Source organism: Lepisma saccharinum, chromosome 28 (assembly GCF_977018435.1).
Source record: "Lepisma saccharinum chromosome 28, izLepSacc3.1, whole genome shotgun sequence".
NCBI classification, from domain to species: domain Eukaryota; kingdom Metazoa; phylum Arthropoda; class Insecta; order Zygentoma; family Lepismatidae; genus Lepisma; species Lepisma saccharinum.
Genome location: NC_139256.1, coordinates 12153572 through 12168853, shown reverse-complemented (window position 1 = coordinate 12168853; position 15282 = coordinate 12153572). Strand labels below are relative to the sequence as shown.

The 15282-nt window shown below is 40.5% G+C and overlaps 1 protein-coding gene across 2 annotated transcripts in view; it reads left to right on the top strand.

Moving 5' to 3' along the window:
• BTBD9 (BTB (POZ) domain containing 9) overlaps window positions 1-15254 on the top strand; it is an 83312-nt gene extending 68058 nt beyond the window's left edge. For both annotated transcript variants that reach the window (XM_083114042.1, XM_083114040.1), the window contains exons 9-10: window positions 130-316; window positions 8916-15254. In XM_083114042.1, coding sequence (XP_082970168.1) covers window positions 130-316; window positions 8916-9095 — 367 coding nt within the window. In that variant the 3' untranslated portion in view covers window positions 9096-15254. The remainder of the gene's footprint in view (window positions 1-129; window positions 317-8915) is intronic.
• The last annotated feature ends 28 nt before the right edge of the window (window positions 15255-15282 follow it).

Here is a 15282-nt window from a genome sequence, read left to right as displayed (position 1 = left end):
TTCCTTGATTAAAAAGCTAATAGGCTAAAAACTGACCACTGGTGTGGCAATGGGTCATTCCTCACATTTGAACTGAGAACTCGATATTTCGTTATGATGCCGTTTCTGACAAGTGGTTGACTCTTGCAGGTTGTTGCTGTGGGACTGTGATGATAGAAGTTACAGCTACTACGTCGAGGTGTCGGTCAACATGTGGGACTGGGAATTGGTGGCAGACAAAACGAGAGAGAGTTGCAGATCATGGCAGACCCTTCGCTTCGAAAAGAGGCCGGTGGTTTTTATCCGTATAGTGGGGACTCACAACACAGCGAATGAGGTAAGATATGTTTCTATCACTCTAAAAGTTATATATTTTGTGATAATATTTTCATAGATGAGCAGTGTGGTATATAAGAAATTTCCAGTGGGGGGATTCTGTCTGTCTGTCTAGAGACCGTCTACTACATTAACCTTTAGCCGCCTGACCTCATGCGTGCCTGTATTCTCGTTCACGTCAGCACATTTTCAAGCATGCGCTTTTCAAACTTTCTGCGAAGTACAAAAGAAATCATATCTCAAGATCTAATTATCGTAGACAGATGATTTTTTTGTTGTTGTTGTCTTTCTTAAAGAGGGGGCTTTTAGGGGAGGTAAAATTTATGCATTGTCTCTCCCAATAACACTGTGCGACAATGAAAATTGCCGCAGAACAAAAACATGTGATTCCTATGGAGTTCAGTGCCCTGATGACGATAGTGAAAACCGTTTTTCACTATCACCTAAACTTTTCTCTGAAAACTCAATTTTATCAGCGCACGACTGCATGTTATTGTTGTCGCGGCACTTATCAGCACAGCCTGTTACTAGGGCTCGACAGTGCATAGGGGAGGGGGTGGAGAGAGAAGGGATAGATAGCCACTTGGTTGAGGTATAGTAAGGTATAATGGAGTTGCAGTTATTTGCATCAGTCAGTTGCTAGTGAGATCACGCAGTGTCTGTTCCTGCAGTGTGTGTCATGTAAAACCCCTAACGTGAAGAATACTGTTTGTGTGTGTTCGCGTGTTTCTTGTGTTCAGCGATGTCTAGGATGTGTGTTAATTTACCAAACCTTTTCTGTTATGTGTGTGGTGAGTTTACGACGAAGTCCCAAAGACATCCCATTTCCCTGCTTGTCAAAAAGGCGTACGAGTTGTATTTTGAATCAAAAGTAGATGAGGGTAAGTGTTGGGCACCACAGAACTGTTGCTCACGTTACTCTTGCTATTTAAGAGGCTGGTTGCGTGGAACCCACCCACCTATGCCATTTGCCATACCACAGTTGTGGAGGGAACCTAGAGACCACATAACAGATTACTTTTGTTTAATGAAACTAACTGGAATCTCAAGTAAATCAAAACACACAGTTTCATATCCAAATTTGGAATCTGCAGTGCGCCCAGTTCCGCATTTCGATTCTCTCCCAGTTCCAAAACCACCAACGGAATGGACACTGGAAGATGAAACAGGCGATGGTAGTGACCAACCAATAGATCATGAAGATCTTGATTACACGCTATCTACATCACAGCCATTGTCACAGACAGAATTGGTATGAACCCATTGTTTACAAAAATAGAGTCTGTTACCACCGCTCCATCTGAAATTGGGCTTCATGAAGAATTTTGTGAAAGCAATGGACAAAGATGGCAGGGTATTAAATTTTTACTGTCCAAATTTTCTGCGATTAGTACTGCAAAAATTAAAGAAGGTATTTTCATTGGTCCTCAGATTCGTGACTTGATGAATGACATAACCTTTGAAGAGTTGCTGCCAGATACTGAGAAGGCAGCTTGGCTTGCCTTTAAAGATGTATGCAACAATTTCTTCGGTAACGTCAGGCCTGACAATTACAGAGAACTGACAGAATAAATGCTGGACTGTTACAAGGCTATGGGGTGCAACATTTCTTTCAAAGTACATTTCCTGCATTCTCATTTGGATTTTTTCCCGCCTAATCTCGGAGATGTGAGTGACGAACATGGTGAGCGATTTCACCAAGATACCGCTGCCATGGAAAGACGATATAAGGGAAGATGGTCACCAAACCTTTTGGCAGATTACTGCTGGACACTCCTACAAGAAGTTTCACCATCCACCCACAAACGGAAAGTTTCCAGGACATGTTTCTAACTTATAAATACATTTCAAGCTTTTTGCAGATTTCTCGTACCTTTTCTATGTTTTGTAATACAAACAATTAATTTTGTTCCATGATATGTATTTTATCCAGCTACAGGTTCCTCCTGTACTGTAATGGAGTCGTTTCCAAGTGTCGTGAAAGTTGCTACTTTGTTTTTCGTGAATTACAATATAATACTTACTATATGGAATATAGGCTAAGTGGTACATGTAGCATATCTTTTCCAGAAAAATTGGTACGTGATGGAACATTTCTGATTTCATTTTCGTAATCAGCGTACTTGATTTAGTAAAGAACACCTTCTTTCATCTCGCGGCAAGACACAAAGTTCCAATTTGTTGCACTGTGTAATTAGTGTTAAACGAAGAAGAAAGTGTATTGTGCTCCCCTAAATAGACCAAAGTGAATGATAAAAATGTAGTATGTAGCGGTGGTACATTCCTACAACCGTGCAAAGTTTTGTTGAAATCAGACTGATACTTCTTGAGTAAAAGTATAACATTATATAAAGTGGCAGTGTTGCCCACTTTGGGACAATGTCTGGAATTTCGCTTCTAGGTTTGGCCCTATGGACGCTGGATGTACCAAATTTGGAGGGAAGCACAACAAAAGACTATTCTATGAGCATATATCATCCACGTGCTGCAACTTTGAAAAAAAATGGAAATTACGGGGTTCGGAAATGTTATGTAATTACGGAAAATTTTGAACTTTGGACCTTTGTCCCTGCTTCCCCCTAAACTCTTAATTGTCGGATATTAATTAAAATGTTGCTTTTTACTCATTCTTGCATTTAGAATTTAAGTTGTTCAAAAAGATGCAATGGTTAGCAGTTACAGTTTATCATCTTCAATTTTCCTATAGCAACAGAAGGGAAACAAAGGGCTTTCTCAAACGGCACTTATTAATAATAATAACACTAGATATCTTGTTTTGTAAATCGAGTATATTATACCTTTAGATGAAAGCTAATGAATATCAAAGACAGAACTGTAATATAGTGTATAGTTTTCAAGAAATGGCACGTTAATTGCTGCCATGTGCTAACATGTGGCCGGGGCAAATTTCGACAATCCGGGCCTTTTCCCCCGCGTCCCGCCTAAATCCTTGATTGCAAGACATTGCTTAAAATGTTCTTTTTTACTCATTCGCAAGACATTGCTTAAAATGTTGCGTTTTACTCATTCTTGCTTGTAGAATTTAAATTTTTCAAAAAGATGCAGAACTTTACAAGTTATAGCCACTTTGAGAAATCTATCCCATAACAATATGGCTGTAACAATGGGAAACCAAGGGAAACAAAGGACTTTTTCAAACTTCGCTTGTTAATAGTAGTAACAATGGATATATTGTTTTGAAATTTGAGTATGTCATACCTTCATGTGTATACAAAAGATCAAAAAAGACAGAACTGAAATATGGTGTGTAGTTCTTAAGAAATTGCACGTTAATTGCCGCCGCTAGCTTCTGGCCGAAATATCGACCATCCGGCATTAAGGTGTTCGCATGTGTGGGGGTTCCGTTCCACACCAAAAAAGCCATTCCATTTTCTCTGGCCCCCAGGGGACAGCGCCTGAACACTTCACCCACCTCCCATGAGAATTACAACCTCCGCCTACACCAGGCCCTGGTCAACCGTGGATATCCCTCCATCCTGGTCACGAAACAAATATCACGAGCTGCCTCACACACCACTACCACCAAGGAACCTGCTGCCACCAACCCACCTGCACTCATCACCCAATATCATCCCCACCTCAACAAAATCAGGCACACACTACACTCTCTTCTCCCAATTCTCCACAGTGATCCTGAAACCAAAAACATATTTCCCGACAAACCCAGAGTGGTTTTCAAACGCCCCCAACCTCCAAAACATCCTGGTCCACAACACTCCTTCACCACACATCCAACACCCCCCCTGCCCATAAATGCAACCGCCCCAGGTGCAAGACCTGCCCCATCCTCATTACCTCTCACACCCTCCAGGTGCACACGGCCACTGGCAAATTTACCCTCCATCCCAAGGGAACCTGCCATGCCTCAAACCTAATCTACATCGTCACCTACAACATCTGTGATGATTTTTATCTGGGGGAAACATCTACTGCCCTCAACCTCTGCATCAATAACCACCGCTCTTCCACTCACAACCTGGACTTCACTGTCGCCGTTCACACCAACCACCACAACATCCCTTTCAATGACTGCTTCCGGGTAGCGATCATCCATCTCCTACCCCAACCAGCCAACACCTCTGTTCGCAAAAGATGGGAGAGGGCCTATATATCGGCCATGAGTGTTCAGGCCAACCAGTAACGTCCCTACCTTAACCCACCTCATCCCACCCTCCCAACATATTTCATCCCTCCGTCCCTCCCGACCCCTCACAGTTTCCGACGAGCCCGGTGACAAAACAGTGTTTTTTTCGTTCTACGCACTACTTCTTTTTCGATGGGGACCTGGCAACTCTGCAGGGCCCCAACTTCCGGTTCCATCTCTTTCTCCTCACACCGATGATGCTACGAAGTTAGCAAAAATTTTGAATTTGTCTACTGTCCGGTGAGTGTTTCTTTGACCTTCTTTGATTTTTACTTAGCCCTTTTGGCCCTCCTTGCTTTTATATATATATATATATATATATATATATATATATATATAAGGAAACACTCGCCGGACAGTGGAAAAATTCAGAATTTTCGCTAACTTTGTCGTAGCATCTTCTGTGTGAGAAGAAAGAGACGGAACCCGAAGTTGGACCCTGCAGAGTTGCCAGGTCCCTATTGAAGAAGAAGCGGTGCGTTGAACGAAAAAAGCACTGTTTCACCAGGCTCGTCGCAAACTGTAAGTGGGTGGGATGAGGTGCGGGACATTACTGGGTGGCCTTGTTCAGGCCAGGTGGACTGGTTACACTCATGGCCGATATATAGGTCCTCTCGATCCTGAAACCAAAAACATATTTCTCGACAAGCCCAGAGTGGTTTTCAAACGCCTCCCCAACTTCCAAAACATCCTGGTCCACAACACTCCTTCACCACACAACCAACCCCCCCCCCCCCCCCCCCATGCCCATAAATGCAACCATCCTAGTGTAAAACCTGTCCCATCCTCTCACACCCTCCAGGTGCACATGGCCACTGGCAAATTTACCCTCCATCCCAAAGGGACCTGCCACACCTCAAACCTGATCTACATCCTCACCTGCAACATCTGAGGTGATTTTTACCTGGGGGAAACATCAACTGCCCTCAACCTCGGCATCAATAACCACCGCTCCTCCACCCACAACCTAGACTTCACTGTCGCTGTCCACACCAACCACCACAACATCCGTTTCAACGACTGCTTCCAGGTAGCGATCATCCATCTCCTACCCCAACCAGCCAACACCTCTGTTTGCAAAAGATGGGAGAGTGACTATATATCGTCCATGAGTGCAACCATTCCACCTGGCCTGAACAAGGCCACCCAGTAACGTCCCCAGGTGGTAGAACAGCCGCAGGCTGAACCTCGCCCTTTAATAAAGGAAAATTGAAATTAAAATCCCACCCTCCCTCCCAACCCAACCCACCCACTCACAGTTTTCGACGAGCCTGGTGACGAAACAGTGTTTCTGCTCACACCGAAGATGCTACGACAAAGTTATCAAAAATTCTGAATTTTTCCACTGTCTGGTGTAGGTAAAAAGTGGGTGTGCGAGGGTTGTACTGCCCAAAATACATAAACCTGGCAACCCTGGTGGACCCATTGTGTCCAGTTACAATTCACCTTCTGAAAGAATCTCAGCCGTTGTCGACTTCCACGTCCAGCCTTTTCTTAAAGCTCTGCCCTCCTACCTCCGGGACACCAACCACTTCCTTCAGAAAATCAACACACTCCCACCATTATCTGCCAACACCATCCTTGCCACCATCGATGTTACGTCTCTCTACACCAACATACCTCACTCCCATGGCCTCCGCTCCATAGAATCCTTCCTCAACAACAGACCAAAACCCCACAACCCCAACACCAATTTCCTGACCCATCTAGCCCACCTTGTCCTCACGTGCAACAACTTCACCTTCGAGGACAAGCACTATCTTCAAATCCGGGGCACAGCCATGGGTACCAGAATGGCCCCATGGCCCCATCCTATGCCAACCTTTTCATGGCAAACTTGAAAAAGAGTTCCTGGGGACCCAGTCCCTCAAACCTCTCCTCTGGCTCCGTTTCATCAATGACATCTTCATGCTCTGGACACATGGAGAACCTTCCCTGACCACCTTCCTAGACCAACTAAACCACTCCATCAATTTCACCTGGACCCAATCCACCAACCAAATCACCTTCCTGGATATGCACACGAGTAAAGGACATTTGGAAACCTCTATCCACATCAAACCTACCAACCACATTCAATACCTACACTTCTCCAGCTCCCATCCGTTCCACACCAAGAAAGCCATCCCATTCTCCCTGGCCCTCACCCACCTCCCGACAGAACTATAACCTCCGCCTACACCAAGCCTTGACCAACCGTGGATATCCTTCCACCCTGGTCACCAAACAAATATCCCGAGCTGCTTCATACACACCCACCAAGAAACCTGCCACCAATCCCCCTGCACTGTCACCCAATATCACCCCCACCTCAACAAAATCAGACACACTCTACGTTCCCTCCTTCCCATCCTGCACAGTGATCCTGACACCAGAAATATCTTCCCCGACAAGCCCAGAGTGGTTTTCAAACACTCCCCCAATCTCCAAAACATCCTGATCCACCACAATCCACCTATTCACAATCAACTCGCACCCGCCCACAAATGCAACCACCCAAGGTGCAAAACCTTCCCCATGTTTGTCACTTCCTGCACCCTCCAGATCCTTACTGCCACTGGCAAATCCACCCTCTATCCAATAGGAACCTGCTACAGCTATAACCTAATTTATATCCTGCAACATCTGTGGGAGCTTCTACCTGGGGGAAACATCCACAGCCCTGAACCTCCGGATCAACAACCACCGCTCCTCCACCGATAACCTAGACTTTGCTGTTGCCATTCACACCAATCACCACAATATTCCTTTTAATGACTGCTTCCATGTAGCGATCGTCCACTCCTCGCCCCAATCCACCAACACCTCAATACGCAGAAGATGGGTGAGGGCCTACATATTGGCATTGAGTGCAACCACACCCTCAGACCTGAACAAGGCCACCCAATAATGCCCCTCATCCCCACTCCACACCACTTTTCCCCGACCTTCTCCCCCACCACCACTCACAGTTTTTGTTAAGCCTGGCGAAAGAACTACCTACGTTTTTTGTGGCACTGTCAACACTTTTTTCTGGACCTGGCAACACTGCAGGCCATGCTATCGCCTTCTATGTAGCTTACTCTACTAACGTCCTCTCTACTCCTGAAGATGTGACACATCATCATGAAAATTTGAAGTTTTTTCTGCATCTGGTGAGGGTTTCCTCTCTCCTGTGTGTGTGTTATTCCTCTTTGGATTTTACATTCCTTTGTGTCACCTTTCTTGAATATGGGAACTATTTGTCCCTTTGCCCAATCTCCTGGCACTTCTCTCTCGTACTACACTGTTTTCATCACTCTGTTCAGCCACTGCACACCTGTCACTCCTGCTCCACTGGCACTTCATCTATTCCAGGTGCTCCACCTCTCTTCAGTGCTTCCTCCACTTCTTTCCACGTAGGATTCATTTTTTCCTTCACTTCTTCATGTTCATTTTTCACGTTCAGCAATTTCTCGAAATGATTTCTCTCCACATTCTCCTAATTTCTTCATCCTCTTCTACAACATTTTCCCTTTCTTCTTTCCTGCGTTACTACTGTTCTTGCCTCTTGCATCTTTTCGTGCATTTTGTGAATTAACTTTAAACCATTTTCTAAATGCATCATTTTTTTTCACTGCCTAAAGTGGGTGCAACATGTCCATTTCAATTTTTGCAGTGTTACTTGTAGCCCCATTTTGTTGAAAGTAAGTGTTTTTGTTCACTGGAAGACGTTAGAGACGAGGAGTGAAGAAGTTCTGTAACATGTGTGCGAACACTCCACGTTTGTCCTCAAAGAAATAAGGACCGAAAATGGCAAAGGCTGTAACAGTACGCCACACAGTTACTGTGCATTGGTTTCTGTACAAGTTTGTGTGGGTGTTGATCACACCAGTATTGGCAGTGTTGTTTGTTTACTAGCCTGTTCCACCCTTAAAATGTACCAAAATGAGTGGGATTTCGGTGACATCGTACTATCTTTGCACCCTCTGTGCTTCAAGATAGTCCAAGGGTTCATGCCTTCAATCTCGAATCCCGAATTCTGTCACATTGCTCTCTGCATGTTTTGTTTTCGAACACATGGCCTTAACGATAGCTTTTCTGGTGATACAATTCAAACAAATGTTCTCGGGTTAGCAGCAAGGTTAAATTTGCCTTAGCATCCAACATTTTGAGTACATACATTGCTCTCATCTTTAGGGATGTATGTACTCAAAACATTCGACACTAATGCCATTTTAACCTGGCTTGTAACCCGAGAACACTTGTTCCATACTACTGTTCTCTACTTAATATCTACCACAATGAAAAGTGTGCCATTCAAATATTAGTTGCTTCTTTCGTGCGATCTCTTTTCCATGGTGCTATTGCCAGTTCAACTTTTTCCTCTTGATAGCGTTCATCACTGCTGTGTTACATTGGATTAAGAGGCTTTTAGCTGAATCTAGAATGAAACTTGGATTTTTTTCCTATGCAGGTTTTCCATTGTGTACACTTCGAATGTCCTGCCCAGTTGGAGGAGCAACCAACGAAAATGGAATTGTCACCAGCAACGAACGGGGTGGCAGCAGGCGATGCCGCCCAGTCTCCTCAACCGTCAGCCGGGCAGCAAGCACCAGAGGAGAACACAGAGCAGGTTAAAATGCAGGAAAGATAGAAATCAGTTTTCATTTTGAATTTAGAGCTAACTGTGATGTAGGAATCTCAATGATTCTTAACTCTTCGTAGCTTTATTTTCTTTCGCTTTATATGTAAATGATACGTTACTTTTAAATATCATGAAACGGCACTGGTGCTACTGCTGAAAATTCTAGTCTCGGTTTGCATTAATTGCAACAAAGATATTGAGCTGTTTTATGTTTACTTATCAACTGTTTGTTATTGCCAAAAATACAAATGAGTTGTACATTAGCAGATACTTGTTCATGACAATAATAAACATGACAGTATTGTTAACATTCTTAGGTAGATATAATGAAGGGAAAACAAAATATGTCATTATCAATAGAGGTAAGTACAAATTAGGCTTTCTTTCATTAGAAAAAAATGTGGTGTTTTTTCTATGATGAGCGCTGTGCTTTAAACATTCCACATCTTTTAGTCCACAATTGAGTATGGCTAAGAATAATATGTACATTTGTTTAAAATGCCTGCTGTCACTTTGTAGGAGAAATTTCAACTTCCTTCTGGGACCATCATGAGAAAAATGTTTGCATGATGCTTACCAAAGATGTACATTTAAATTAATATATGTAAAAGTTTATTTGCTCGAATCCACGGAGATAATTTGCCCAGCCAAAAAATGGTAAAGATTAGTGCAATGAATGCATAATTCAAAATATATTTTTCCTCGCATGCCTGTTTTTTTTTATTCTCTCAAAATTGTTCGAATAAAATTTGAGATGTGGTATTTTTTCGTATGCTAGTCTGAATGTTGGTGTCTAAGCCACTTTTGAAAGTTTTCAATGTAGTGAAATCACTTGAAAAATTATGATTTTTTTTTCTGATTGGCAAAATAAGAAAAATATTCCTGCTAAAGGAGGTAGAAATTGAGTTATTGATATGTGGCAATACGTACCACAGTTTTTCTTCAATTTTTCTTTGTTTATGTGTATTCGGCTTACAAGTGAAATTTTTGATACTTCAAACAAATACATTGTTGTTATTGCAGTTACTATATATGGCAGCAAAAGGGTTTTCACAACAAAGAATATACATTTGAGTTGCAATATTATTTCCCTAAGTATGTGGAAAATTAGATTTCTAGTATTTCATATATTTCAAACGAATGACTAAAAATTTTATTCCAGAAAAGGAAAATTTTGAAATTTTACATTCCAGAAAATTATGCTACTAATTTACAACTCTAAACTTTCATTTTGGTCAGTGTTCTCTTTAGCTTTTACACCCACCCTCAAAAAACTCAATTGCTAGTTATAACAAAGAAATTATCTAAACATAATTCTAATAAGCATTGAACAAGAGAAAGATCATATACGGATGTATTAATTTTAAAAGGCTGTAGTTACAACAGATATATTATTTATAATAATAATGGTTGTGAATGCATATGTATATAAACTCGTACCTGCATTGATGAGATGTTTTGATATTTGGCTGGTGTAAATTGGTTAAAAATTTTTAGGGCCAGTTGTTGATAAAATTCACTGTACCTGATATAACAAGGCCCTCTTTTATTTTCAAATCGTAAATATTTTGTTTTGTTTTTCTGTGCAACTAGTGCACGAGCTATCTTGTGCCTTGATATATTCTGTTGTATTGATGTCTATAGGTTAATACATTGTCAAAGTTTTAAATGGAAAGATTATGTTGGAAAATATATACTGAGATGTGTTTCTTCACAATATCTCTAATGCTAAATGCTGCATAGTCAAATGTTAGTGTAATAAGTTGCAGGAAGTATCATTTCCTTCCATTCCTACGCATCTGAAAAAGACTTACCTTTTCATGTCAATCCTTACCCAAGGTTCAGAAGTAACTTATGCAGAAAATGTTTCTACAGTAGCGTATTAGTAGAGGCATGCAAATTTCGTTTTTGACGAAAACACGAAATATGAAATAACATGCTGTAATGTTCATTTTTCATGTTTCTGAAAGGTCTGAGGTGCATTTTTCTACCCGGTTTTGTCACGAAATAATGCGAAATGAACTGCAAAATGCGAAATTGACTCTTAAACACGAAATTTACCGTTTATATACCGACGCGACACTTTCTGAAGTCTGAAGTATCCTGTGAGTTATGCAATTCACGGAAAATTGATTAATTCTGCTGTAAATATTTGAGAAGCAAAAATGGACCAGTTACTCTGGTAACTACATAAATGTGCTATTAGAAGGGAAAAGTTTATTTTTTGTAATAAGTGCAGTTTTTAAATCAAATTTAGGATTATATTCACAATTTTAAAACCAAAATGTCATTTTATATAGCACTTTTGATGTGATTATTCACCGCTATAACACCGAAATTTTATTTTATTTACCGCTTTTGAACCTGAAATCGACTCTGCTTTTGTACCGAAATTTTGCTTTTTTATTTACCAAAAATATGTGCCTTCACGTATTAGTGTTCAGTACACTGTCGTATTGCATATATTATTAATATCAAATTGCTCTCCAAGTTAAGGCAGGGTTTTTAATTGCATCTGGTCTAAGGCATCGTGCTTTGGACTCTGGCTATGAGATGCTTGCAGGTTCGAGTCTCCTTGGGGAAGCGTATTAACTTTTCTCCTAAGATTTTGGCCTGTGTATGGGACCTGTGGCCACCCACCATTGTGAAGAAATTGGGGAGCTATGAATGAATAGTGTAACCCGGTCTAGGAAACTTACAACGACTGGGGGTTCGTCATGCTGACTACACGTCACCCCATAACTGGTTGGATGACCTCCCACCTCTGGGAGTGAGGCTGGCAGTCGGTAGGTAGGCCCTGGCCTTCACGGGCTTTTGCGCCACAAGTTAATTTAAAATTAACGGTTAACATTATGTAACAAAGTTAATTTGTAATTTTAAAAAAGTAACATTAAAAAATCAATTTTTCATATCAGATAAGTGCATAAGAATATAAGGTGGATGCATGCACCCCTTACTAGAAGCTGTCTACACACAGTGCCTATAAGGCTCTAGCAGTTCAAACAGTTACCCCTATGTTCGCCCCATCTAGTTAGTTAAAAATGCAACAATGAGTGACCTATTTCATTGATGTGTACACCATTTGCTCTATGTTGTGGAACAATGTACATCCAAGTACAAAAAAAAACAACATGAAAAACTCAATATGCTGACCAACGCAGAAATTTATTTTGTACTTTGTACAGAATCTGAAGACCTTGCTAGAAAGTTGTAACGTTACGTTTAGTTTATGTTTTAAAATAAAGTAAATTTCTGCCTTGGTCAGCATATTGACTTTTTCATATCATGGAAACAATGGCGTTATAAAAAAAACAGTAGGCAAATTCAGTTTTTCTACACTGTGATGCCAGTGAATTGAAATAAATATGTAATTAGAGGCCAATACTTGCTTTGAATCAGCAGAAATGCTATTGCTATAAATAACACAAGATGTAGAATTAAAAGTAATGAAAATAGCAATGGAAAATTTGCCTACTGTTATCTTTGCTGTTGACTGTACAGTGTGGGGGTACAGAAGAGACTTTTTCTTTAGCCATGTCTTCCTGCCCCAAATAAATGGCATAACACTTGGGTAAAATCCATGTTGTTCTTGTAGGGCCCCAATATGAACTATTGATCTGCATAATCTGCAATTCTTCTGATAACCACAACAGCTTTACATGATTGACAAGATCATCTCACCCAGTCTAAAATTAACAAAAAAAATGCATTTATGAACCATTAGGTGGTGCATAGCTTTTAAAAATCAATATGTTAGTTATAAATGAAAAATGTACCACACATATTTGAGGTGAGAGCATGAACTTTTGTGTAATTGTTACTTCTGAACCTACTATTCCCCCCCCCCCTTCCCAAACTTCCAAATAAGCTTTAGGCTTTTTTTAAAAAAATGTATGTTTAGAATGTATGTATTTTTCTTTGGATAGGTTATTTTTATATTTCAAGTCTTGATCCTTCCTTTTAGTGTTAAGAATTTGCAACCTAAACAATTTTTACCAGCCTAACAGATACATTTCTTTTTAGCCGACAGAGAGAAATCTGCATATGTACATGGGGTGCTAAACATATTTTTGTTGTCTTCGTGGTGGATGCGGAAAACACAGTTTTAATATTGCACAAGGGATGTTTTGTGTTTCCATATTGCGAATTTAGTTTTTCTCCCCATTTAATTTCAAAGGACTACTGCCTTCATTAACAGAGTTTAACGGCATCTGGGACAGAGGTATTGTCACTGCTTTGTTCCTGGGTGGTGATTCTCCCATCTGATGGTGCTGGTGTGTTCATTGTCTGGCATGCTTTCTGCTGAAACTAGAATGCTGTTTCAGCACATCACATTGGTGCTAGAGTCGAGAAAGTTAAGGTAACGAATTATTTCTTCTCTATGGTGAATTTTATGTTGGAGGATATTATGTGCAGTGTAGGTCCTCACCCTGTTCATGGTTGGGTGAGTATGGGTTTTTCTGTGTAACACGGGTGCAGTGTCCATCACAAACCCTCTGTTGTAATTTTGGTTACTGAGTTTTCTAGGAGCCATTTTGTCAGGTGTACACTGGGTTGGTTCAAGCTGGCCTCTAAAAGTCTTGCATGGGTTTCAGTTTTTCGGTATGCCATAATGCATGTGGAAATGCAGATCATCACCTATATAGTAATAAAACCACATTTGGCTTAAATAACTATGCAAGTTATAAGGTGATTTTTATCTCAATGGTAAGTCATATTTGTTTCATGGTGTGGTGCAAAGCACAGAGCAGCACTTTACTTTTTAGGTTTTCATATGGCCAATTTTTGCAGCTTCACTTAATCAAGAACACTGGATTTGGTAATAAATATCACTTAGAATGCTTTTAATTTTAAATCAATTAAGCTAACTGCTGCTATTAAAGTTAGCAGCCTTGAAAATGTAGGAAACATTCCGTTGCTTGTCTAGATATCCTAGATTACATAGTCTAGTTGTGGCCTTGTGTTGCTGAACTACACTATGAAGAAATGCATTAGTTCAGCAATGTGCCAAGAGGTGGGACTGGTTCTGATAATAATTCAGCACCACCTGCTGGCAAGTTGCCAAAAAGTTTTTTTTTTTTTTTTTAGTTAAGCAACTTGCCACCAGGTGGCAATGGTCTGAATTGAACTGCAGCACCATCTGGTGGCAAGTTGCCAAACTCAGTTATTTTTGATATGGTAGTTCAGCAAGTTACCACCAGGTAGAGCTGCAGTTCAATTGAACTTTTGTGGTGGTAGTTTACTGAACTACCATATCAAAAATGCTTTAATGCAGCAACCCACCAACAGGTGGCACACTTCTGAATTTAACTGCATCACCATCTGGTAGCCAAACTAAGCTGTTTTTGAAGCGGTAGTTCAATTGCAGGCCAATTAAAACTTCAGTGCCACCTGGTGGTAGCTTGCTGAACTACCATATAAAAAAATGCTAGTTCAGCAATCCAACACGAGATGGTACTGGAGTAAAAATATCCTACATATTTTAGTGTCATATGATGGTAAGTTGCTGAACTACAGTATGAAGAAATGCATTAGTTCAGCAACTGACCACCAGGTGACACTGAAGTAAAGTTGCCAAACAGACCACTAGAATATGTAGGAAATGAATGTCCAGCACATTGGCTTTAGGCCAGTACTTTTTCTTCTATAGATGTGCTTAAGTTCAAAATTATTATGCCTGTACTTGCTCCCCCCCCCCCCTCAATTTTTCAGGTTTGTTAAAATTTAATGATACATTTGTTAACATCCTAAGACCTGAGTAATAAATAATAATGATTTTGCAAATGTAACAGTATGAGATGAAATTTTTTTTTCGACTGCCCACCAAAGTTATGCCCATGCCTGCATTGATGTTTTATTTCTATTATATCTAATTAATATACACAATAAATAAGAATTGTTGCAGTAAACCAGGTCAAATTTTCAGAATGCACCACTGGAAAGCCCAAAATCTCAGGCTGGTTTTAGTATACTAACTGAAGAATCAATACAAGAGATTATGCACTTCCAAGATTTAGAATTAAAGTGTTCCAAATCCAGTTGGGTGTGGGGTACTTCAGGGAAGAAAATATGACAGCAATTTGAACATACCCACCACTATGCCTTTTCAGATTCCATTCAAATCACTGTGAATCCTTGTTATCCAGCACCTAAGCTAGGCATTTTTTTTTGCTTCATTTCCTTTATTAATAAACTT